At 46.7% G+C, this 27,577-nt stretch overlaps 1 protein-coding gene across 2 annotated transcripts in view; it reads left to right on the top strand.

Moving 5' to 3' along the window:
• LOC119441922 (homeobox protein aristaless) overlaps window positions 1-27,577 on the top strand; it is a 126,460-nt gene that overhangs the window by 37,186 nt on the left and 61,697 nt on the right. Inside the window, exon 1 of one of the 2 annotated variants that reach the window (XM_037706586.2) lies at window positions 8,149-8,413. The exons of the other annotated variant lie outside the window; for it this stretch is intronic. Coding sequence (XP_037562514.1) covers window positions 8,356-8,413 — 58 coding nt within the window. The 5' untranslated portion in view covers window positions 8,149-8,355. Of the gene's footprint in view, window positions 1-8,148; window positions 8,414-27,577 lie in introns of those variants that run through there. 2 annotated transcript variants of the gene reach the window in all.

A 27,577-nucleotide genomic window follows, 5' to 3' on the forward strand; every position in this document is an offset into this window, starting at 1 on the left:
CGTCAAAGTGGAACGAGGCACATTAAAGGATTGCAGTTGAGGAAATCATCCACACTTTGTTGCCATGCAAAGTACCCGTGGAGACTAAAATAGAAAGCACTGCGGTTGCTCACTCGTCATTGCTTTGGATTGTGGCCGAATGTCGAAACGCTTATGTGCTTAGTCCTGTAATGCCCAACGTATCAGTTTTGGCGCTGTTTTGTGCCTCAAAATTCGGATTTAAGCTCGAGAAGCTTACCGCGTAACATATAGTAGCGTTTTTGGTATGCTCGAGCTGAGCTTTTGGTTGTGGATAGTTCAGCAAACCAATAATCAATAATTAAATATATGCTAATCAAGTTTCTACTCAAATAATCTTTCATTGTTTTTTTTTCTCCCAAATGCACTTTTTATGCGCAGAAATAGAAGTTAACGTGCTGTTCTAATCTTCCTTCGTGTAAAACTGTTTTTGAGCATTGCAGGTTTAGACTTAGGTTACATCCACTTTAAAGACCCACAGTTGATCAAAGCTTATCCGGCGTCCTCCACTACGGCGTCCACTCCGCAGCTTCGGGATGAAAAACTAATTTAATTATCTAGTACCTAGCGCTAGTAAGCCCTGCCCTAGCGATTCTAGTCAAAAGTTTGGTGGCGGGTGGTATCGGTTTCACATGCATGGAGACATTGGAAGGTCATTGGATGAACTTACCGAGCTCGTTTGAGAAGATAGAAACTACAGCGGCCACCTGTGGCACAATGCTGGGAGTTCCAACACGTAGGAGGCTCAAGTGCACATTATCAGCTCTTGATTTCTCTCATTCCCTAAATATTTTCTTATCCTTTCCTTTTTTTTTTCGTAGTGCAGTGTAGCAAACAGGTCTCAGTCCTGAATAACTATAATCTCCCATATTTTCGTCGCTCTCTCTCCCTCCGGCCAGCTGAACTGCAAATTATACATATCTCCGGCTGGCTGCGACTATTATTCGACGCGAACAGCCTTGACGATGAACAGGTCACGATGGTATAGTGCACAATGAGCATTGAGTCCGCGAGTGACTGGGGCATAGCGACACTTTCCTTGTGAAACATCCCAAACTTTTCTGACCATGGCTGCTGGCTGGGTGAGTGCTGATACTTCTGTCTTGCTAAATGTACTATATATATAAAGGCACCCAGGAAGCGGCTCACATGAAGCTTGTATGATGACCACGTATGTAGAGCACTGTTCCGCGAAAAAGAAAACAAAAAGAAACCTTTCTTACAGCTTGTCGACGCATGATGTTTCGAAAGAAAACTTGTTTTCGTGTAGTCACCGCACCTTCGCAAATAAACGCAAATTTAAATTACGAAACATGGTTACAGCGTTATGAAAGGCCTCCGAAACGCTGACACGAAATGCACAAGATGGGCACCGTCATTTCGTGCTTCGTGTTTGGTCTTCCTTAGCTCTGTAATCATAATTAATTATGCCACTAGCCACCAACTTGAACAGCTGTGACCAATGGCAACATAAATTGACACCATGCCACCTTGGTATCTTTCTCTCTTGGGCCGTCAACGTTGGACGTTGGATAGACACATGCAGGATCGCGAGGTTACGTTTGACTCGCCGAATCTGTTTGGTTAGTTGAAATTTAGGGGCAGCGTACTTGTTTCCTTCTTTTTTTGTTGGGGGGGGGGGGGGGGGGCTCTCAGCAGGAAGAGATAGCCATCTTCGATCCTTCCGAAGTGTAGATTGTTGATAAAATGCTGCAACAGAATTGATTTTTCTATCTTAACAAGCATTGCGTAAACGGGATGCTGTCAATTTCACGGTTTCATCTTAGCGATGTGACGTCTACCTAACACTGTGATGCAAGGAAGCTCGAGCTCAGCAAAAAAGTGGGAAATGGCAATATATTGTTGCAAAATGAAGCCTTTGGCGACCGTGGCTCTGGCCTACTTTCCACTCAAAACTCTCTTCGCAGTAATAGTACGAACTGAAACATGTAGACACAGGGAGCACAGAGTTCACAGGAAGCAGAGACTGTTGCAAATATTTGTTTAAGGGCGAATTGTGACGCCCACTGGTGGTGCAACGTATGCGTAACTACAGGTGCGACGAACGAACGCTAAGCAGACATGCACTGCAAGCGGCATGAGGGCGTACTTTACGTTTTATCTTTTCACACGTACTACGCAGAGATAGTCCGGAAAAAAGAAAGAAAGAAAGAAAGAAAGAAAGAAAGAAAGAAAGAAAGAAAGAAAGAAAGAAAGAAAGAAAGCATTAGGAAACAGAGAAATGCCAGAAAGGCTCGCAAACAGCCAGCTTAATTGTCTGGTACATGAACAGAAACGAGTGCGAGAAACTAATTTCGTTCAGAGACACTCGGCTGCGGCAGCACGTTTGGCAATTCCGGCTCCGAGACATCACGACTCTAACGGCCGCGCATGTATGTGGTACGTACAAAGCAGGCAATACGGCCACCGCCGCGAGTAACTGGCAAACGCCTCGGCCGCCTCGCTTCATCATCGCATTCAGGAGCCTCCACCCCGACGGCCAATTCGCAAACTGCGCGCGCACGCAGAAAACGACGGCGCACAAAAGGAGAGAATGGAGAGGCAGTTAATTAAGCACCAGTCTGGTGTAGAGGGAGACACAAAGGACTCTCGCGTTCGGCGGAAGATGAAGCCGATGGGAATTGGCCATTAAATGGGGCCGAAACCAGAAAAAAAGAAAGCAACGGACGACGAAAGAGAGAGAGAGAGAGAAAAGCAACAGGAGGAGGAAAGCCGTGTTTTATGCAGGAGCAAATATTTATGTTTTTGGCTCCGATCGCTAATTGGAAGCTAGCGTTTCTAATAGCTTCGGCGCACCCCTTGCGCGGTTGAGTTGACTTGGCGGCGCGCCTTGGCGCGAGCGGTGAAGGAGGTATATATGTGCGTATACGTGTCTGTGTACGTGTAGGAGGTAGTGCGTGTATAGACGAAGGATGCGGCGTGGTATGATGCTGCACGCATAGCCCGATGTCGCAGTTTCCGAGATTGATGAAAAAAAATTCGGCAGAGACACTTACGACTGCTTACGTGTAGGAATGCGAAAGCATTAGAGTCCTTTTTGGTGAAACCTTTAGTCAGCCAGATGGCTGCGACATGACGTGTGCAATGACACACGCACTAGGTACACCTTTATTCAACCACAACCATGGAGCCGCCGTGTCGTCGGGGAAGCGTTCTCATATCGCACCCCTGAGGGCCCGGGTTCGATTCCCACCCAGACCGAAATGTACCAAATTCCCTCTTCAAAGCCATCAATTTACTTTGTTTACAGGAACCTCTCTGAAAAACGACGTCAACACGAGGAGCATTTTTGACGTGTTGTACTCTTCGCGCCCTCGGCCATTTTTCGTGCTGTCTCTCGGTCACACCGCCGTCGCCGACACCGGATATAAGCATTAAAAAAGGCGTCGTCTGCTTTCGGCTTGTGACTCACTTTGATCAGTTATCCGGACCTGACATCTGGACAGACTTTTGGATGAATGCTACTGCTATTCTCAGGATTCTTACTTCGTAAGGATGCCTACAGAGAACTGACCAGCCACAGTGCCGCAGTAGTTAACGCATATATATATATATATATATATATATATATATATATATATATATGCCTTAAAGTGAGTAATTTAAAGGGTACTTATTCAATTTTGATTAGTCAATTCATGAGCGCTTATTGCACATTTACTTCTGCAGCCATTGCAAGTTCACGGAGAAAAAAGAAAAGAAATACGTTATCATCTGCGTTTCGCTGTCTTCCTAATTTTTGTCTTTGGAGCACATGGCAAATCAGATGACCTGCCTCTTCTGGCAGATGCGGTTTGTTCCAAAGTATACTTTCCAAAATTTTTCAGAAGGTTTGGCATTCCGAATAAGATACTTCGATGGAAGGCGCTATCTCAAAACGGCTAAGCTTCGGCAGACAAACCCCCGTATTCAGAAATGCGCTTTAACTTGTAGTGCATGTTTGCTTGACTTGATTAAGGTCACTGTAACTTCGTCACAATAACGCCTGACGTGAACGCGTCGAAGGGAACGCATAGAGTGTCTTGAGCACGGGGATGACGCCTTGGGCAGGCGTCATCGAGATCACGTCAAGCATGCGCCACACAAGTCAAGGCGCACTTCGGAATACGGGGGTAAGTAATTTAATCGACTTGACAGCATCTGCAAGCATCTGTCGCTTATAACTTTACCCCCCCCCCCCCCCCCCCCCCCGGCGCTCCGGTTCAGCAACACGTCAAATGCTCTCAGATATAAATGCTCTCAGGTGGCTCTCGGATTCTTGGCATTCCGTACCCTCGCGGCGTGGGAATGACGTCATAGGCGGAGGCCCTGCATACTACGCCTCCTAACGGCGCGGTAAGCGCACACATACAACAGCATGTAATTGGACCTTGTTGCCGGTTTCTTACAGCACGTTACTTTGCGCGCGAAAGCAACGATGGGCGATAAAATCTCGTCGTCAAATGGGCTTATAAAGGCCGCGCAAGCGTTCGAGGAAAGTTATGGAATCCCGTTTACAGGTACACTTGAGGTCAGCAGCGCCAAGAAGCACGCTATCGATCGAAACGAGAGGGCCGTTGCACCGTGGCACGCGCTGGTGCCATAAACCTTTTTTGTAGTCTCTTGCGTAATCCAATTTGGGGTGGTAAGAGCTGCAGTGACCATTAAAACAACGAGGAAGAGGGATACCGCTCTCTCCTCGCACCCCCCCCCCCCCCCCTCCACCATACCGCATACCTGTGGGAGCTTCCCGTGAAAGCACCTCTGCTCTCTGCCTCGTTTAAGCTAAAGTCATGCAGTGCTGCGTGAAAGCTTTGGCCAAGAAAACGATCTTATATCTGGACACCGGGTTCGTCAATGTTGCGCGCAAGTCTATCCGCCACGTGGTTTACATTGATGAACGAAATAAGCAGACGGACGTGCAAGAAGTGCGGCGCGACATCGAATCATCGAAACTGCTGGCGCTGGCTTTGAACATGTAGTGCATCTGCATGCAGTATGCAATGAGTCGCAGTATGAACAGGCGTTTGCGTTCTACTGTAAACGTGCTAGTGTTGATTCCCTCGGCATGTGTCGCAACTTGCTTACCACTGCACGGATTTAGTGCGCCCGTTCATCGGGAACATGAAGGAGAGGGAACAGAAAGGGAAAAAGAAAAGGGGAGGAATTTAGGCTGTGCAAGGTAGAGAGATGGTGGCCGTGGCATCCTGGCAGGAGGGTTCTTCATTCCAGTAATGAGCAACACTCGATCCCCCCTCCCCCAGCCGAGGTGGCTCTCATTAAAGCTGGCACAATAAACGCCCCCCCCCCCCCCTCCCCCCCTCCCCTTGGCGTCGTTAACCGCGCCGACACGCCGCGAGCCGAGGGCCAGGGTCGCGCCGAGTGATTATTACGCCGAACGCCCAGCGACGGCGCGTATTCATTAAACATCTTCGCGGCTCCGGGTGCGTTTTCGTGCGTCTGTTCGTGCATCGCCTCTGTCGTACATGTGCGGGCTCTCGTCTGTAATACGTGTACGATGCGTGCGTGTACGCATCGCTCGTGCGTGCCACCCCTAGCTCAGTCGGGAGCAGCTGCCAGCGGCCTATCTCTCCTCTCGCTTGGAAAACCTAATTAAACCGCATTAATTTCGCGCGACGGAGAGACGCCCACCGATTTCGTCTGTTTCACCGCGCGTCCCGCAATTGATACCCCCTGCGCGAGTCTCTCCTTCCCGGCGTGATAAAAAAGAACTAATAACAATAAAGAAGTGGCAAAGGCTGCGTACATAGGCAGCTGCTGGAAGCACGCGGGGTTCGTGCGCTCTCTGCCTTATACATCATGCGAGCAGGCACGAATGTACGAACGAGCGCGGTCTAAGCTCTGATGATTGATGCGAGAGCACGCCAGAACCTTTGTTGCCCGCGGTGCGTGAAATGCGAGTTTATTCACGGATACAGGGGGTGGGCTATGTGCCGCCAGAAGACGCGGGGCATATATGGACGAAATGCAGCTTTAACTCCTCTATACAATAGCGTCATCGTCATTCTCCTTGCTATTTTGATTTTCTGACGGGAAACGTCTCGATCAAAATGAGTAATCGGGGACGTGTGAAGAAATGTGACTGGCGACATTTAGCGGAGTAAAAATGGTATCAGCTCTCTGCGAAACGCATTCCACCGAGTCATCTGCGTATATGCCGGCCTCGGTAATAAATAACTCCTCGTGCGTTGTGGGAATTGTTGTGATCGCATACTTGGTGGTCTTCGAAGTTCGCGTTGTCTCGGCGGCCGCCTAATCTGCATGCATTCCTGTCGCCTCTGTGTGACGACACGCAGTTTAAGTCGTGTAAGCTCACGGCATTTGCCATCGCTGCATTGGCGAAACTGGAAGGCCAGCGTAAGCAATTTTTTTTTTTCGATAAAGGAGTTTTTAAGTAAAAACAAGGAGGAAGCGTGCGACGTCAGCGCGCATTGTAAAGCTTAGGAAATAGTTAATAAAAAGAGGAAGTTTACAGAAGCAAGGAGATGAAGATGTCGGATACGTTCCTGTCAGAAGGCGACACCGTATTAAAGGCAAACATTTAAGATATCTTAACTACGAGCATTAAGAAAACCACGATATCGAGTACATATTACTCAATATGGCAGCATACGTTCACAGCACACATCTTACACCATTACATCCTTACTTTCTGATGGTTAGGAAGTGCCTTGCTCCCAGACAACTTCGCTCATGGATTCGCACAGGTATCGTGCAGCGCAGAGTCGCATACTAAGTACTGTTGGTAACGAGACACTAAAGAGAATTACTAAATCAATTTAAACTGAAAAAATATTCTTGCAAACTCTATTTTCGATCATTACGCCGAAGTGACTGATTATCAGAAGGTAATGCCAGTCAAAGTTCTTTTTTTTCTTTTTTTTTTCACCTCGTAATCCCAGCGCAGGCACTTGTGTGTGATGTCTCGGGTTTGAAAGTATAATTCAGTATTTGGGTCGTCTCAGCAAAATTCTCGACATATATGGCTAATTATTGTTCCTGTCTCTTTTGGATTGCAATGGGCTCCGTCTTTATCGATAACAAGGTAACTATAGGCCAACGCCACCTAGATATAACACAAGGCCTGTGCACTCTGCTTTATGACGTCATGTTACTAGGCCCGAAGTTTTCATTGCCAAGCCCGGCGTGACGAACGCCGTGACGTCAAAATCATGGCGGCTTACTCGGGAGCATCCGTATTAGATGTCAATGCAGTCGAGCCAGGTAGCATGACATCGTGGATCGGAGAGCACAGGCCTTGTGCTATCTGTATGGGGCGTTCACTATAGGCCCAGGCAGAAGACGTTAAGATCTATGAGGTCATGGTGAGGCGGTGCGCAAACTTCAAGGCCGCGTCGCCACTGTTCTTTCGGTAATGCTTGCGTATTTTTTGGCTTATCAATGGCTCTTCTCACGGAAATATAGCTCTTTTTATTTTCTTTTATTGTACAAGGGTAGTTCGCTATTGCAGTGCAGATTCCCCTTCTCTCCTCTGTCCCTTTAAAGTTTCCTGCTTATTATGACCTACATGCTTGCAATGATCACAATGAAGCGTCTCAATCAGAGCTCGACAATGTCCGACTGCGTGTAACAAGGTATGTGTTCACACACTGTGGCAGTGAAAGGACCGGAATCTGGACCGAACTTGACGATAAGCGTATTAGTGAACGGCGAGAGGGAAATCAGTGTTGCAAGCGCAGATAACACTGTAACAGATAACGAGGAAAGAAGGCTGTATCGTGTCGTATAGATATAATATTACCAACGCGCCAATTAATGACGCACTGCAGTCACAGGTCGCATTCCCTGAATGAACACCGAACAGCGCTCACGAAAATAGATACAAATGTAATAGAAATGTACAAGAAACAGGATCGCGTGTATGTACGCCAGAGCGCGCGCGGCAATTATACAGTTTCCTCCCATGTCGCGTCCGTGTACACAAAGTATTAACAAAGGCGCAGCTATAGAGCTCGCACACGGCGCTCGCTCGCTCGCCAGCGTGACAGCGCAGCAGTGCTCGTATTATACTCGCGTCCGCGCGGTCTCCATGCACAGATGTTTTATGACGTCGCTCAGCGCGACTGGGTGCATATACGCTGCGGCTTTCGCTAAGCACGCTATGCAGCACCTGTGCGCGCGCGCCGGCGTCGAAAATGACGCAGCGCGTCGCTGCGCTCGGCTCGGCGCTTGTGCGACGAGGATTCGGACGTTGAAAAGCAAATTTACGCCAATTAGCGCGCAGTGCAGGCGGCGCGGCGCTCATCCGAAAGAGCTGTGCTAACTATAGCGTGCCTGCAACGCTCGGCGGGGCGGATGAGTCCGGAAATACACTACTGTGGAAAACCTGACTGGCCCCCGTTGGCTTCCGAAGGTGAGCCCCCCACGTTACTTTTCTTTGTTACGGGGATGATGCATTTTCTTTCTGTCTGCGTCTCCTATACAGACTTATTGTGAAGTTCCTTAACGTAACTCGTTGTTGTCGGGCTGGTTGCGCCGTTATCTAACTTTAGTTGAAGCTCGCGCGCCGTTGTGCCCACAATGTGTCCGTTCGTGCCCCTTTATTTATTAAATGATCTTTTTTTACTTTGTCCGTACTGTGTAACCGAGATACACGCAGCAAGCAATTTCTCTTCGCAGCGTGGCCCATATATGACAGAAGTACGTCTGGAAGGCACTTGAACATTTAGATTTAGATATGATAAAATTACGTAAAGAAAGCAATAAAATAAAGTCAGCTAAGCAATAAAATGGTGAATTCATCTTCGGGTCCATTATTTGCGCCAGTGCGAAGAAAACTGGAATTACAACTGGCCATCTTTACCGGGAAATATGACCGACGGCTGAAAGATACATGCCGTGGCTAAATAAAATACTTTTTTTTTAGAAGGCCACCTGCAGCGTTTCAAACTTTTTGCTGCAGTTGTCTAGAATGTATAATTTTTTTTTATTACATTGTCGGGGTAGGGGATGGGAAGGGGTGAAAACTGAAAAGTTCTTATTTGCGAAAGGCGGCTGATGCAGATTGTCACTTCTGGCATTCTTGACTGATCGTTCACCGCAGTGAGATAAATTTACTGTACAAGAGCCCAGGGGAGCTCCGCGGACCTTTTATACAAGCATTGCCAAGGTTTGTGCAGTGATACGCTACGCATTATAGCATATAAGATTTCGACCGTGCATACCCCGTAAGGCTCTCTTGGTCTTCTCTACGTGTACTGAGAACATAAGATGTTGTTTTAAGAGAAGTCGAACTGTTCCAGGCCATGCCAGCAACGATCAGCTCGAAGAATAAGCGTATTGTGAATACATGTGACGGCCCACATGCATAATCTTAACGCAAAGCCGCAAAGCAGAACAAATGCGATTCACAACATCTGCACCACAAGGCTATTGGGGCCGCTCCAAGCATTGGAAATATTTGGAGCTTCATTATAGGCCGAGTCTCTGCGAGTAAGGTTGCTCCATGACTGAGTGAGTGCTCTGCAGCGAACCACCAGACGGCACATCGATTACTGTGTGAATTCATGTAAGCGTTCAAATGGAAACCGTCACCAGCAAAGGTGATTGACCATAAAAGCATCGTCATGCATTGTGGAATGTTTCAGCGAATGGCAGGAGCATGGGTGATGATATGTTGCTTAAAGTGTGTGCGTGTGTGGGTTTGCGGATACCACCAAATCTGCCGCGGCAATGGCTGTTTTCGAATTTCGTATTTACAACATTCAAGGAATTTCTGAATGCTTACTGCGCAAAACACTGGTATTGAATTTTTTGTAATGTTTACTGTATGTAAACAGAGTTTTAGCCGCACATTAGGAACAACTACAAGAAATTACTATGTGAGGTGCTACTGCAGCATATTTTTATTGTATATTAATAGAGCACGCATAAATCGCAGCCTTCGAAATAAATGTGCACTTCTTACAGACGTAAAGCATCTCTTTCATCTCTCTTTCCGTTGTGGATAACGTTAGACAAGAGCCGCGTAGAATTACCCTTGTCATGTCTTGTTTGTTTGTTTGTTTGTTTGTTTTTTTGTTTCTCAACGCCTGTTTGTTGGTCAATCTGGACATTCACCCATCAGAAAGTTGCCTTTGAGACGCAGGCGCGGAACCGAGCACATCAATGCTAAATACTCGGTTAGGAACTGCTTCCAACTCTGAATGGATGTTCCCGTCGTACATTTATACGGTTCTCAATAAACACGTTGTAGAATGGCGTACGCAGAACGAAATACCTACAGTTAAGCACATTTGAAATTCTTAGAACTGATCTTTTCATCTCGCTTCCAACCGCTCTTTGGCGAGATTGCGAAGTATGTATTTACGCAACTTATATAGCGCGAAAATTCACGCTCTAGCAGTGTGTGTCGTACGCCTTCGTAAATATGTTTAAAGAACCGTTGGCTCTGATACTCATGCTGTTTCCTGCTTTATGCCGTGCTTGCATTGAATATTGTCAAAAGCAGCGATGTACGATATGATGTAGAAAGTCCCTTCATCTTTGTTACTCGAGTGCTTTACTGATAGCTTATTTGATCAATCATTATATTGCATTTATTATCTCCTGAATTTCCACACTCTCACTATGCCATGCATCCGTCTCGCAGGCGCTATTGAATATCCTCGCACTAACTTCACATCGCACTTTTTTTTTACTGTCAGCTGTCTTTTTGGCTAACGTAAGCATTTTACCACCTGTCGCTTATCGTCGGAAACTTCTGATGACAGTGTCGGCGGTCCGGTGCGCGAGCCTATGAGGAATGGCGAGATAAGAAGGGAAGGTGGGACCGTTAAGTTATTTGAGTGAATGTTTGACAGGAAATCGTCAAGTTGTAGACGGCTTCTCGCAAAGTACGAAGGAAGTAACAGCAATAGTTACAGCGTACATGCATGTGTAAGACTCGCAGTGTTTTGCTCTGTAACGCTTTCAGTGAGCATTCGCCGCTGCGCGCGAGCGAATCGGCGACACCAGTCGCTGATCATCGTCACTCTGAAGCATCATCAGAAGACATCGCCGTACTCCCTTTGAAGAGATGTCGACCTCGATTCCCCAATTTCTCACCCACAGCCGGGCCCCGTTGAAAGCGTTCGCTTTTATGCAACCCCGAAGAAACACCTTAGGCTTCCTACTCCTGTGTTTTCATCCATGTCACTGCGTACACATCGAGAATAAGTGCGTTAGAACAGCAGTGTCCGTGTTAGAACTATTTCTCACCGCTGCGTCCTCCCCCCCCCCCCCCTCCTTCCTTTTTTCTTCCCTTCTCGGCTAGAAATACCCTTTACACATGGCATCAATCTTCTTTTTTTCTTTCAAAAACAATTAGTGTTTCTTACAAATTTTGCATTCGACGAGACACTGCCGCTGGTATCATTGATGTGTGTTTGTGTATGTGAGGAGGGGGGGGGGGGAGAAAGAAAGAAAGAAAGATAGAAAGAAAGGGAACTCTAGTAATTTATGACCGAGCTAGGCCAGTGGTGTCCTCTAATGATTATTAAGACATTGTCGTTATTACCCGCTTTTCTGATCGTTGCTGTTCAGATAGTGAACACGCGCGCTTGAACAACGCAGTCAAGTTCTGTTCTGTTTCAGGCTGCATAGCATTACTCAGGTGTGCCTTTGGTATAATTCCTATTGATTCGCAGCTAAAGTTGTAACACATGTGCATGCTTAAAAAAAAACAGGTCTTATAAAGGATACCACGAAAAAAAAAAAGCCAGCAGATCCCACGCGCTGTGGGAATCGATGTTATGCGAAGCAGTGTGCGGGGAGCCCACCAAGTTAACGAAACGACCATGAGAGCGCCAAGACGTAGGCGGCTCTTTCATGACCGACATGACACGCATGTCATGACATGAGCCCTCAGAAGTCCCTTTAGCTACACCTAAGAGACCTTAAGGCGAAAGCCTTAGTCATGCTCATGACTATGACTTCGACCATCAACCTTTAGCCTTTTCCTTCACTTAGTACCACAGCCGAACACATTCCATTGGTTTTTGAGTGTTAATCTTTTTCGCTGAGTCATTGCCATTTTTGCGGAGTCATGGTCATGACAATTTTTTTATTATGGGGTTTTACGTGCCAAAACTACGATTTTATTATGAGGCACGCCGTAGTGAGGGACTCCGGAGATTTGGACCACCTGGGGTTCTTTAACATGCACCTAAATCTAAGTACACGGGTGTTTTCGCATTTCGCCCCCATCGAAATGCGGCCGCCGTGGCCGGGATTTGATCCCGCGACCTCGTGATCAGCAGCCCAACACCATAGCCACTGAGCAACCACGGCGGGTATGGTCATGACTATGACTTATGCCACAATCCTTTAGTGTTTCCTTCACTTAGTACCCATGTCCGAACCCATTTCAGTGGTTTTTGAGTGTTAATTTTTTTTCGCTGAGTCATGCCCAATATTATGACCTCGACCATCATCCTTTAGCGTTTCCTTCACTTGATGCCCACGTCCGAATCCATTTCAGTGGTTTTTGAGTGTTAAACTTCTTTCGCTGAGTCATTGACATTTTTGCTGAGTCATGCCCATGATTAAGATTTCTACCATCATCTTTTAGTGCTTCCTTCACTTACTGCCCACGTCCGGACCCATTTCGGTGGTTTTTGAGGGTTAATCTTTTTCGCTGGGTCATTGTCATGACCTACATAACATTTATGTCATGACCTATCACTTATGTTCGTCATACACTCCTGTCATACTATGCCAATTTTGGTACCTACCAAGTTAATGAAATGACCATGATAGCACAAAGACGTAGGCGGCGATAGATAGATAGATAGATAGATAGATAGATAGATAGATAGATAGATAGATAGATAGATATATAGATAGATAGATAGATAGATAGATAGATAGATAGATAGATAGATAGATAGATAGATAGATAGATAGATAGATAGATAGATGCACACAAGCTGCACAACACACAATATACAGAATTAAGTTATCTCGTGGAAAAGTCAAAAGCGACTTCGTAGCGCGGGGCGCACAGCCGGCACTAGTCTGGGGTCCAAGTAACTGTTGTATACGTATAGATCGAGGTGCGATCCCTGAATTACGTTCGGTGCGATCAATATATTGGACGGTCTTTGGACTGTGAAGTGGCTTCATTATCAGATTAAGTGTGCTTAAGGGCACAGTGGTTTGTTGCGCTTAAGTTTATACTACAAGTATTCTGCATTTGTAACGTTCACACTAGCACGGTTCAGACACGCCCACTCACGCCTGTCAAGGCCACACGGCATGCAGAAATTGCAAGATGATTTGTAAGTGCGAATATGGCTTAGCAGTCATGACTTGGTACTGCTCACTTGACTAACAATGAACAACAATTTCGACGGGATTTGTCATTGTGAACACGAGTGAGTGGCGTGCGGTGATGACGTTCGATGAGACGTGGGCTGCTAAGATGCTCCACCCGCCGTGGTGGCTTAGTGGCAATGGCGGTGCGCTGCCAAGAACGGGGTCGTGACATCGAATCCGGACCGTGGCGGCCGCATCTCGATCGGGGCGAAGCCCAAGAACACCGGGCATTGGGCACACGTTAAAGAACCCCAGGTGGTCCAAATTTAATCATGAGTCTCCCACTAGAGCACTGCACGGGCTCGGGCTTACCCGAAAGCCCGGGCCCGGCCCGGCCCGTGGGCTGGGCCGGGCCGGGTAGAGGAGTTTTTTCACGGGCTCGGGCCGGGCTCGGGCACGGCGTGTGCTTTTTGACCCGGGCCCGGGCCGGGCTCGGGTTTTTTGACGCGGGCCCGGGCCGGGCTCGGGCTTTCTGCGAGTTATTCTCGGGCTTCTCAACTCTGAAAAACATGTATTTTTTGGGATCGGGCCGGGTTCGGGCCGGGTTCGAGTCGGGCTCGGGCCGGGCTCGGGCTTAAGGTAAAGGGGTGGCGGGCCGGGCCGGGCGGGTAACGTAGATTATTTCCGGGCCCGGGCCGGGCCCGGGTCTCGCCATAAAAGTTTTGATCGGGCTCGGGCGGGCCGCCCAATGTAAAAACGGGCCCGGGCCGGGCCCGGGCCGCAAAAATCGGCCCGTGCAGTGCCCTATCTCCCACTATGGCGTGTCTCAGAATTAGATCGTGGTTTTTGACAATACACCAGAGTTTTTTCTGAAAGGTGCTCCATGTGTTGCGCGTAACGGCTGGTGAACCACCATAACAGACAAATTGCTATGGCACGATGTGACTCAGTGGCTTTACCAAATTGGGCAAATTCCGGAGCAATATTTTAACAGCGAAGTTATCCGATATTGACATTGTGCACATATTTAGCCTTTTCCGGTGACTGCATTTCACCCACTAACAACTTAACGTTATTGCTCAGCGCAAGACGCGCCGTCATTATTTGGAACTTACTCGAATGTTATCGTTGTTTTTATCTGTTGTGCATGTTCTCGCCGAACCTTATGTAATCAGACTGTATACGCGTGGCACGCATTGTGCAGTACTTTCTGGAAGGCACGCGGGCACCAGCGATTGCGCTTGAACCTTCGGCGACCCATGTATAAAAGCTGATGCGCTTCGACGATTGCCGACTTTGGTCGCCGCTATCGTTTGCTGGCCTCAACCCGCCGCGGTGGCTCAGTCAGCTAAGGCGTTGCGCTGCTGAGCACGAGATCGCGGGATCGAATCCCGGCCGCGGCGGCCGCATTTCGATGGAGGCGGAATGCAAAAACGCCCGTGTGCCTGCGCTGTACTGCACGTTAACGAAACCCAGGTGGTCAAAAATACTCCGGAGACCTCCACTACGGCGTGCCTCATAACCAGAACTGGTTTTGGCAATTGAGAGCCCAGAAAGAAGAAGTTTGCTGGCCACAAATTCGCCCAATAAAGAGTTGAATTTGTAAATCACAGTTCTCACACTGTGTCGTTCTTTACCCTTAATTGCTACAACGTCACAATATTTCAATTTGTGTGTAAGAAGTCCGATTCGAAGTTGAAAAATTTTCAAATCCCATATATTGCCCATATATTCTTGTCGATTCATATAGGATTTTTCTTGTTTGTTTTGAGTAAAACAACACTCCATCACACTAAACTGAGGTCGATTCCTTTCCGCACATATATTTTCCACTGTCATATAAAAATTCCGATAGAAATCTAAATTTTAAAAAATAAGGGAATGGCATAGCACCGTGCGGTTTGTTCTTATCTAAACACGCCAAGCTTTCATTACATTTACACAATTCATTGAAGCTGTTTACACAGTGCGTCGGCTATAAGTTTTCCGCCCCATCGTTTAAACCAGACTCGCCATTAAATGAAGTTAAAGAGCTCCGGAAACGGTTTCGTGCAAAACATATTCGATGGCAGAATATCGTTCAACAGTATATGCCAAGCTGAAAGAATGAAATATTCAAAGCGACAGCACAAGCATTGCATTTGAGTTCGTTGAGAGCAGTTTTCGTACATTATTCGTGTTTTGCAGCAATGATTCGGGCGTATATACTTTATTAACGGAAGCCTGAACATTAACCCTTTCGCGTCCGCTGTTGCTTGCAGCGAAAAAAAAAAGAGAAAAGTACACGTGGCTTCACTTCTGGCGTTGTGGGTCGTTGAGTCAATTACGCCCTAGGTACAACAGCTGTATACCAACCCTTTGACCCGCGTTTTCCTCGGTATCGTTAAAAAATTCTAAGAGAGCAGTGTGCCGTTTCCGGTGCCCTGTTTATGAGCAATGTCGTAGCTGTTTTAGAAAGTTCCGTTTAACCCCAGCACATCAGCTGCGTGGTAACAATCATAATGAAAGAAATCCTGAACTTGAGTTAAGTTAATTTAAAATCACTTTTTGCACGCGAATCGCGCACTGCGGACAAATTCACACGCCGTAAAGCTGCTCTTTGGACTGGAACGATCGTTGGAGTGGGAAGCCGCGCCATATCTCGCTACCACAGACACGGTTGCTCATTGCAAAATATTCTGAAGCGCAGATTCGTTCAATGCCGCATGTGGTGTCGTGTTTCAAGATGTTTAGCGCGCCAGGTAAGCCGAATTAGTATCTTTTTTTGGCGTTTTTAATATTTCAAATGCATGTTTTTGTTTCTTTCTTATACGCAAATTCTGAATATGCGTGTCATTAACTGCAAAATCGAATATCACTATCACACGCAGAGCAAGCGAGTAGGAGACAGATAGCCTTTGGCGGAGGAAAGACGTAAACTTTGAAAAGGAAACAATGTGTCGCGCGTCCCTGGCCAGTCGTGTTGTCGTTCGCTGTCGCATATTAGCGTCTTTCTTGCTGCAGTCTAGTATTATTTTTTTGGTAGCCATGCAGGAAGTGTCCTAGCAACGATTCATGCTTAGTAACAGACTGGCAACTGCCGTTTTAACGAATACAGTGCATGCTTGCCTTGGAAGGAAGGAGGCAGCAATGGTACAATTGTTTATGGAGCGTTGCGGCTCAAATTAATGCCTAGAACAGGGTCACCGAAACTGATTGTAGACTCTGGATTGTTTGTTACCACATCGAGTCCTTTCACATGCACGGACGTCCCCGTAAACTGTCGTGCCTTTCTTACTCTAACTGTACATTAGTGCATGTTGCCACGATGGTGATAAACTTATATATATATATATATATATATATATATATATATATATATATAGTATTCAGTTATCTCATGTACACTGCTTCGTCCTGTCCAAGAGTCCTACTATTAACAACAAAAACTTAAATAGTTTTGTTGCTGAGGTGTAACGCGTTAATGCTCCGTGCAAGATTGCTGCGCCAGCTATTAGAGAGCGGTCACGGACTCGGCAATGAGTTACATGTGAGGCGCTATAGTCGGAAAACGCTGACAATGGCGTACTTCGCTGCAACATCCCGGAAAGTGCTGGCTCTCACGGTTGCTGAACGCTTTCAGTTGTTCCTATAGCGCTATAGCGTGCTGTGGCGTGTCCAGTCGTTTCTCGGGCCATTGCAAGGCGGTTCCTCCGCTCCTGTTGCATGATATTTACAGCGTTAATTTTGCTTTTAAGCGTTCTTCCGGCGGCTGGTTTGTCTGCCTCATTTCTGTTTGGAAGCGTCCCAGGACATGCCCAAATAACCCGCCGTGGTTGCTCAGTGGCTATGGTGTTGGGCTGCTGAGCACGAGGTCGCGGGATCGAATCCCGGCCACGGCGGCCGCATTTCGATGGGGGCGGAATGCGAAAACACCCGTGTACTTAGATTTAGGTGCACGTTAAAGAACCCCAGGTGGTCCAAATTTCCGGAGTCCCCCACTACGGCGTGCCTCATAATCAGAACTGGTTTTGGCACGTAAAACCCCATAATTTAATTTTAATGCCCAAATAAAGCTTGACCTTTAATCGCGCCATTTAAGTACTCGCGTATAAGTATTATTTCATCGATTCATTCACAGAGTTGGGTTATTCATATCTAATCTGAAGGAAGCATGCCGGACGTCACGAAGACTGCATAATCAATTCAGCTGCACCCGCATTTATGGCACTACAAACGCTTTCAACTTTTCTGCTCTGCCTCGTGCTATCCGGCTATGGAACGCTCTACCGGATAACATTGCTTCCCAGTCCAACCATGACACATTTCGTAGTCGACTGGTCGAGCCTTCTAGTCCTTCTGTGTCTTCATTTTCCCTTGTGGCTTTTTTTCTTCCCATTTAGCTTTCTGTATCCTAATCAAGCATCTTCAATGATTTGTATACATAAATTCCGGGCTTGTCTTAAGTTTAGTTCACACATTCTTCATAATCGGTGAATCTGCAGTCTATCGTCAATGACAGAGTTTATTGTTGTCTGCCGTGTTCTTTTTTTTTTTTTTTCCTCACTTTGCATTGCAGCGGTTGATCAGTTTATATGACTTCCCTCGCGTTTGTGTGGTTACCCTGTAATGCAATGATCTTCATGTACTATATTTACGTTTCATTCTGCGTGCATTTGCTCCTGCTTTAGTTATCATTTTGATAGAATTTTTCTATTAACTGTTGACGTTGCGTGCTATTGCGCTGTTCGAATAGTGCTTTTGTTACGCTGATGCCTTTTTTGTTGTTTTGAACAATGCTTGTTTAGCGTTTATGTAACCGTAATGCCCCCTTACCGAATGCCTTACTAAAGGCCTGTAAGGTATTAGATAGATAGATAGATAGATAGATAGATAGATAGATAGATAGATAGATAGATAGATAGATAGATAGATAGATAGATAGATAGATAGATAGATAGATAGATTAAAAGCGAACATTGCATACCGAACGGTGGTAGTAACTGAACGAACGCCGCAGCACTCACTCAATGTTTATTGCGAGCGCGACGTGCTGGAATATTGCCAACCGTGTCATTGTCCGCGGAAGTGTCCGAAATATGCAGAAGTTGTTGTTCAAATGAAATATTTTATAAGTAACCCGATTATGGCGCATTGGTTTCCCTCGGCATCCTCTGTTTGCTGCTGTTTTCAGACATTTTATTAGGATAATATCACGTACTGTAAATGAGAGAGGGGGGCGGGAGGGAGGTGTACGAGGAAGTCTGATTTCATGTATTATATCTGCAGCAACGCTCACGTGAGACAATTAGATACCGAGAATTCTTAGACGCGAAAGGTTTCTGTGGTTTCTAGTCTCAGATCGTAACCTGTGTCAGGTCTTGGTACACTCAGGCACATTCTCTTTTAGAGAAGTACCAGTGTCGAGCAAGGCTTTCTTTTTTTCCTTTTATTTTTTGCTAAATCTCTGCCTCGGACAAACACGTACGCACGCACAAACGCACACGCATAAACACACACGCGCGCACGCTTGAGCGGGAGTGCTTGATCACTACCTCTTTCATAGCTTTGCTCGACCTTCTCAACGTGTGAATTGAGCACTGAATTGGCACTGATTCGTGTTTTGGCGAACTTTGCTGTAACTATAGTAAAGCTGGTGCATTCATAATAGATCAACAAATGGCTCGCTCACGTTCTTCTGTTGGTTGCGTATACGCGTAGTCTGAAAATTGTACGGTAGTAAAATCGTTATTTGGATCTCGTGCAATGTTCATTATGCACTGCTCTAAGTATTGCAAAATCTGTTGCAAACGGCAGCCCAACAGGAGCCACCTGGCGCAATTGCGCTATAACATTTCATCTACAATGAAATGATCGCTCTTGTACCGAACGACATATATGTACCTTGCGTCATAATCTCTTATAATCATATGCGTGTATCTAGGGACACACTGCTTATTATATAAAATTCTGTGAGATAATAGGGTGTTGGTAATATGGGACGTGTGGGGCAGTATATTTAATTGGGACGCGTAACTACAATTACAGTATAGAACAATAATACGCACCAGTCAGGATATCCGTTGCTATAAAGAACTTTGCGCATTAGAATCAAAGGATCATACTAAATGCGTGTGCTAGGTCATCAAAATGAAGTAATAATTATTACTGCAAGGTTGGGGGACATATAAACAAAAATCAAGTGATCGTCTTCGAATGGCGTCATGCCTGGCTGCTCTGCAGGAAGAAAGGCACAGAGCTGTGGCCAGGCCAGGTAGAAAGAAATGAAGGAAAGACGGCGAAATTAAAAGCACGTACTAGAGGCTTTAAAAATTGAAAAGAAGCTACGAGGCAGAATACAGCGTGGCGCCAAGTAAGCTGTATTTATCAAAGAGGTGATAAACCTGGTCGCGGATAGAAGGCCGCTGGAATACAAATATTCACGAAGGTTTGTACCGCGCAGACCAAACAGACGGTATTGGCTCATGCAGGAAGGTTCACAGTATACCGGGTGTTTTAGCGAACACTTTCAAAAAAGTTTTAAAGGTTGTCTGTGATATGAGATATTGTGAGTTTTGAGGGAATTGCCGAACTTTGTGGAGAAATGCATTAGCGTTGCCGTTACTTTCTTAAAGAAGACATCGTTTTATGCATTGGAGCAGAAAAATAACTGAAAGGCCAATGCCTATTTCACCACCTACTTCGGGATTTAATATCTCGAAACTGATGTCATCCTGAGAATTCGTTCCAAGTGGATCCGCCTTGCGAACGCCACGCCTAAAATTTGTAAATTGCACGATGGACCATAAGGTAATTAGTTAAAAACCTGATTAGTGGATTCTTGTTAATTACTCGATTATGCATTTCAATTTTTTGTGTAAGTAATGTCCACCTCTTCGAGTAGACCAGCTCATGAACTAGAATTGTGCTATCTGCCACAGGTAACCTGCAAAAAGTTTTGAAAGTGTTGACTGAAACACCCGGTATAAGGCAACTAATGGCGCTAATGAATTCCATGTTCATCGAGAAAAAATCATCACGGAAGATCATTCAAAAGTATTAGTACAGTTAAAATTATTGCAAAACTCCTTGAAGGTTATTCCTTTTTTTTTTTCGTCGGAATAGCCTGTACTTCCTTAATTAACTCCATTAGCCATGTAGCAAGTTCGTTCTTCACCGTTTGTTAATCGCATGTTTCTCAGTATCAGCGCGTTCAATTTGCCGTTATGTCGGGTTGACGTACAGTTCGAGAAAGGACAGAAAAGTGGAGAGAGACTTGAGCGAAGCCGTATAAGAAGCTCAAAGCCCCGCTGAGTGGAAGGCTCGTTAGCAAGAGACGTTGATGAACGTCTCTATGCGGCGTGAATGTTATTCGTGCCGATACGTCGGTACACGTCACGGAACTGCCGAGCAGGCAATGTTCCTGTACTCTATTCTCTTATCCCTTGGCAACATTCATTTCAAGCACGAACATGTCTCCGAGTTTCTTATTTTTCTTGCTCTCACCAATAGGGCTTCGAAGGGGCTAAATTAAATATGCTTCGCGTGATGTGTCGTGCATTGTGAAGCTAACAAGATTCCTCGAGTGAGCTCTTCTTGCTTTTGCTCTCCCTAACGGAGTGTGTGTGTGTGCGTGTGTGCCTGATGGGTGCACGAGTGGTGAAGCAGATTGACTGCGGTTTATACGCAAGTGCTACTCTGGTTCCACCGCGCTCAACTGGTTTGTCACTCAGGTCTTGTAGAGACAATAAGGCACGCTCCGTGATAGATCCGGCTGCGCGTCGGTCGCGCTCAGTCAGCCAGATCTGCTAGAGGGGAGTCGCGTTACGCCACCGAAACAGGTGTTCACGTATCCTTTGGCTTGTAACGCTGTTTGTCAGCGAAGGGCGTCAGGAGGGCGACACAGTACGCAGCATCTGCTGCGTGCCTCCCGCTGCTCGTGAGACGTTACCGCTTCATCATCTTGGTTCAATGTAATTTTTCTCTCGGCTTCAGCCACTTAGCGTATCATCCTCCAGCATCGTCTCAAGCAGGCCTCGTACGTTTACTTCATATTTGGAAGGCCTTCGAGAAATGCCGTAGAAGTAGACAACGCATGCAGCTGTAGCGCTAAAGGTAATAACATAATCGCATTTATCTGCTCGTGTTTTAGCTCGTTTGTTTTAGGCGTGGTATAGATCGTCGCGGCCGCAGTGATGGAGCACCACGGTGAGGAGCTGCGCCTTTGTTCGATCCGCTCACCTTCTGCAGAGCCGTGCTGGATCAGAAGTAAGATGGGAGGATGCTCCGGCATGACGTCATGTGCAATTAATCTGCAGTGAAATCTAGTTCATACGACCTTCACGGAAATCGGAATATAATGCGCATCATCCGTTAGTCGTATTTTCCAAAGCAAGCTCCAAAATGTATGAAAATAGGCGTACTCGGTGACAAACTCGGTAGCAAAGGTTAGTGTGGCGTCGAGTTATACTGCTCCGCATAACATGCTAGACGGAGCAGCATCACTCGACGCCGCACGAACCGCAGCTAACGTACTATTCTTCAGCAACGTTGAAACAGCTCGTCAGTTTGTGCTGAACTTTCTTCCTTTTAATGTACGTAAAAAAAGTTCTTCTGGAAGTTAAAAAAAAAAGAAGTCGCTGTTTCCCTATTCAACTGAGCAGCGGTGCACCGCCAGTCGGTGTGGCCGCACTGCTGTCGCAGCGTTCTGCCACCGGTGGCGCGCCGCGTGCGTTTCTCCTCCAGTGTCGCTGGGGTGTAACACGTTGTTCGTGGTTCGTTGTAATGGTATTTAAGCTAGTGTACTTGAATATAAAGCTGAGTTTTGTAAATACCAGTAAATTAAGCCTACTCCTGCAGTCGTATTATCCAATTCCAGCTGGAAACGCGGTCGCAATAACCGTATGAAAATACATTGCTCCTATGAGACGTCGGCCGGGGGAAACGTATTATGCAGAATCGCATCAACGAGGTTCCACTGTACTACGTACTACGTACATATAGTACCCATAAACCGCAGTTACTTCTTATCGTTAATGTTGTTGCGTTAACGATTGGAAATGGAGATGGCAATGTCGTGCGCTGGGAACCGATGACCTCGAGTGAAGCAGGTGAAACAGCTACAAAACTCGGTTTCTATATAACTTTGAAATTTTACAGCGAAGCTGTTAGACTCTTGTTGGTCGGGATTTTTCGTGTCCGCGTGCGCGACCTTTGCTCACACAAAAAAGTGGGCCGATCCCGGAGACAGTGCAAAGAAGCGGGAAGCGCACAGTATGCTGCGTCTCCAGAGGCATCACTTAAAGTCATCAGGTGACATCATCATTTGAAGAAGGCGTCATCGCGTGACGTAACGTTTGACGTGATGACGTCATCAGATTACGTCATCAGGCGATATCGTCACGTGACGATGCCGTTAACACGTAATGTAGCGTTTGACGTGGTGATGTCATCACGCGGCCTTTGGTGCGACGACGTCATCGCGCGACGTTCGAGGTGATGACGTAATCCCGTTTCGTCAACATGGGCCGATCCCAGAGACAGTACAAAGAAGCGGGAAGTGCACAGTTGTGCTGCTTCTCCAAGAGGCATCACCTGACGTCATCAAGTGGCGTCATCACATGACGTCATGAGGCGATATCCTGACGTGACGATGCCGTTATCACGTAACATAACGTTTGACGTGATGACGTCAGCAGGCGACATTTGAGATGATAGCGTAATCACGTTTCGTCATTATGTCAAACGTGACGTCAGCACTTGGTCACATGGGTTTTGGTACCATCGGATGTTAACGCCGGAGTTTTCGCTTCATGGGCCATATAATGATTTCGTGTGTATAAAGAATACCCCCCTCAGCGTTTGCAGGGGCGGTATTCCACAGCTTCGCTGGGCATCCACTTTCGCAAGGCCGGGATGGCGAGACATTTTTTGAGAAATGTCTTGATTTTTCTCATACAACGCTGGAGAAAGGACCGCCGACTAAAAGCCACAGAACTGAAGCTCGAGTGTGCCTGAGACCGAGCAAGTAAAATACACGCCATGGAATAAAAAAAACGAAGCCAACAATAACGTCATACATTCGTACATTTAACTCAATTGACGTAGCAGACGCAAAAATAAAGATTCAGTTATACTCGTTTGAAATGTTTCAACGTCTGAAAACAGTATGAGAAAATCGAACATTTTTTTGCATATAAGACGAAATAGATAAAAATTTTAAAAAGAGGAAGTCCGGCGGCTACAACCTATACGCAAAAAGGAAGCCCAGTACACCGGAATTTGCAAAATATAGCTTGAATTGTTTGATTATAATAATATATTAGTATTACTTGTATCGTGTGTACTTAATATAACTGGTACCACGAATAGCGCAATTTGGTTGCAAGAGTTTTGATTTGAGAAACCTTTTGAGAAACTTGTCTACGCATCTAGTTGGGACAGCTTTTTCCTGGTAGTGTTCTGCAGCAAGTCTCAAAACAAAAGGGGAAAAAAAGCTCAGTCACTGCCAGTGGCAAAAATTCAGTGTAGTTCACTCGTCGATATCCCAATATAGCGATGATATACGAATAATGCTATAAAGAATGGAATTACATGCCCGACGGTGGGATCGAATCTCGGTCTCCCAGAGAGAGCGGGGGATATAAGGAATGCAGGGATGTTAACCAGTCAAAAGTTCGGTTGGCTACCCTACGCTGAGGGAAGAGAGAAGGGGAAGAGAAAGAAGGGAGGGAGGGTTGGGGTATGGAGACGTGCACGGACCGTACTGCAGAGTTAAAGGCACTCGTACAAACCAGACGCTCCCAGAAAGCACAAATGTGCCTTCACTGCCTTCTGAGCCGATGATCGGTGGGGACGCGGTGTTCTAGTATAGTCTGTTCACTCAGAGGACGATTATCTAGTTTCGCGAATGCGTTAATCATAGACTGTATTTCTGCTTCAAATTGAGGACAGCGGTGCAATAAGTGATCAGTGTTCTCCTCGCATCCGCAGACATCACATGCAGGACTGTCCGCCATTCCAATTAGTGCTGAATAAGCTTTCGTAAAGGCAACTCCCGACCAGAACCAGCCTACTGCTGTAACCATTAGGCCACAATCACTTTTTTTTATCTTTCATGCTATTTATTACGAATATAAAACGTACATGCGTAAGGTATTTACATAGCAGCCAAAACCGTCATAGCCGCGTCTACAAGCACAAAACAAACACTACGCGGTACAATTATTACTGTAAACAGTTAACTAAAAGGTGAGGCAGAAAGATGCACTGCATCAACAATGGATACCAGTCTGGTTGGAAGTCTCTGGTCATTAAAGTCTTTCAGTTGTGAAATCATCCGAATGAAATGTGGCTGCGAAGATACAATATTAGGCCACAATCGCACGTATACTGCTTTCGTGAGAACGAAAACTAGTTTTGTTTTTTTTAGATGATCGTGGCGTGTGTCACATTTGCAGCATGGGCGCGGAGCACCTGCGCGCGCGTTCTAGTTTCCTTCACGCCAAAGACATAGAAATTATATGGGCAAATGTGTAGTAGCATTTGATTAACCACTACACGAAAGCTTCTCTTCGCATAGATTTCAAGATGTAGGGTTGCATCTGCACTTTTTTTGTTGTTGTTACGCTAATAAGGAAACTTCCCTCTGGACATTTGTAACAGTATACTTTCTTTAGTGCTGGCACTGATTGAAATCGCCGGCCTCATTTAAACTGGCACACGCTAATTTGCTCCATATATCGCGTCGTAAAAACGCTCAGAAGTCGCTTGTTTGCAGTTTATATCGTTCGATTCAGTAACAACATTGCAATGCTTTTTATTTTAGCTTATTTTTTCTTTAAAATCGCCTTGTTTGCATAGAACCGTTTTTATCACTGCTATTTAGTATACCATATCTACCCAGCCTCGGACATTAGACTAACTTAGGGCTGTAATAACACTCCCTGCCGATCCGGTGTGTAAATAAATAATAAAATATTCATTTTTTAAAGTCAGAAACTTGTTACCGACAACAAGGGCGAGTGTTCGTACCTGCAGGCTTTTAGGCAAGAAGTTTGTATTTTGTAATACTCGGTATTTTATACATTCACAACGCTATTTGGGGTTTTGTGCCAGGAAATATCAAAAATAACTAAAGAAGTGTTTCGTTCTATCGAGCTTCGCGGGCAACGCAGGCAGAGGGGGAAAGATTTAAAAAAAAAGATGAGAAAGAGAGGAAACCAAAACCAAACCCTTCGCATACGCCTCACATGCATTAGAACTTTTTTGACAAGAGATGCTCACGGAATGCCGTGAACCAAGCGCGCGATCCCACGCCGATTGCGTTCGAGCGCACCGGGCGACCGCGCGTGCTCAACGGGGTCAGCGCTGATGGATGGCAGAACCGCACAGCACGATAGCGCGGGTCTCTGTTTCTCTCTCTCTCTCTTTCGCGGCCGGCCAGAAACACGACAGCAAACGGAACGGGCGAAATGGCGTTACACTAATGTGCACGACAGGGGAGAGCTCGGAATGAACGAGTGTCTGGTCGCCCACGCATGGCTGCCACGCCGCTCGCTCTTGTGGAGCAAGCGGTTAACACGGGTATACGATGGGGCTGCTGCGCGGCGCCGCCGCCGCCGCTTCTGCGGTAGCCCAGCCACAGCAGCAATCTCTCTCTCTCTCTCTGCACGCGATCTGGAGAGAGCGAGGGAGAGATGCATTCACAACGCGCTGGCAAAATGCGCTCGTCGCAAATTAAATCGCCACCCGGATCACCAAACACCAAGCAGTTCGGCCTTGTTGCCTGCTATGCAGGCGCGACAACGGCAGTCGCGTTGAGCGCGGATGACTCCGCTAGCCGGATGCGAGCGTGCGCGCCTCGCGTCAGCCGGCAGCCGTCGCTCGAGGGTCACTGCAGTGGGATGAATAATTGCGTGCAGCGATGTACTATCTCCCTCCAACTTCTTATAATCCGGTCAAGGAAGATGCACGACATATTTAGCCACCGTGTCAGTGTATTGTGGAGACCGACAACTTAGTTAGAGCCGGCTCGACTTACTTTCGCTTGGCGGGCTCGGAAGACGTTCTTTTTCGGTTCTTGTGCGGTCCTAATCTGTATGACAGACCGGACAAGTCGCCATCAATCTCATGATCTGAGTTCACGCGTTGACAGCGGTTTCACGGTTGTGATGACAGGGTTGCTTTATAGGTGGAGGCTATTGCAAATGTCTAGCCACTTCCCTGCCTCCTGAGTTGACAAAAACCTCGGGCCTTATTATGTAAAGAATATTTTCGTTACCCATTTTTTGTTGTCCCTCTTGATTGGCTGGCATGACGCCACGCCTTCGTTACGTTGCGTTGCGTTACGTTACGTTACGTTACATAATACGTCATCTGCATTTTCGACAAAATGCACATGCATGGCATAAAGCAAGAGCTCGAACTCAGAGCTCCCATGACATACATATGAGCGCGCAACTTTCTTGCACATTCGTGCCTCCGCCCCCCACTGCACGCTATTCCAGAAAGGAGCCGTGGGGGCTCGCCGAGACTGAGTGGGGGCGCCGACGCCACCGCTCTCCCGGTACAAACAACAAAGCGTCGGTGCGTGGTCATCGCGCGTGTGCATGTGTGTTTATCTGCGCCCGGCCACCGCCGGACATACGACGGGCGCAGCCGGTGACCGCGCCTGCTGCACCGCTCCGCGGATCCTTTAGTCCGAGCAGGTTTCCGCGCACTCATCTCCAGGCTTGGCGGCGTGTCGGGGAATTAGCTTAATTAAGTCCATCGATCAACAATATGCGCTTGCTCGGCTGCTCGCTCTGCTTCCATCGGCAGCGAAACGTGTGTGCGCCCGCATTGCCAGCGGCCGGCAACCACGCTCGCCTCCCCCCCCTCTCTGCGCAGCCTCCTCTTCTATAACCTGCTTGTGTGTCGCCGTGCCTGACACGCACGATTCCGGCCAGCAGCAGCAGCTGCTGCCACAGAGGGTGTACATTGCGTTTGGCTAGCAGCATGAGTCAATACTGACTGTCCCGCCAGTGGGGTTGCAAATGTATGACTTTTAATGACCATACCTTAAGCTTTATACTGGTGCTATACAAAAACAGAACAGACAATATTACCTCCTACGCTACGATCCGCTGAGTTGATTCGCAAAGTCATCTGTCTTCTCCTTCGGCTCTCCCGAAGGAGAAGACCCATAACAAGCATAACTATGTGGTTGTTATGTGTTTGCCCTGCTTTTGAATTTGCGGGAACCTTACCAACATTCGCAAGAGGGAGAGAAAGAGTAGCAAGGAAAGGCAAGAACGTTAAC

This window comes from Dermacentor silvarum, chromosome 2 (assembly GCF_013339745.2).
Source record: "Dermacentor silvarum isolate Dsil-2018 chromosome 2, BIME_Dsil_1.4, whole genome shotgun sequence".
In the NCBI taxonomy this organism is placed as follows: domain Eukaryota; kingdom Metazoa; phylum Arthropoda; class Arachnida; order Ixodida; family Ixodidae; genus Dermacentor; species Dermacentor silvarum.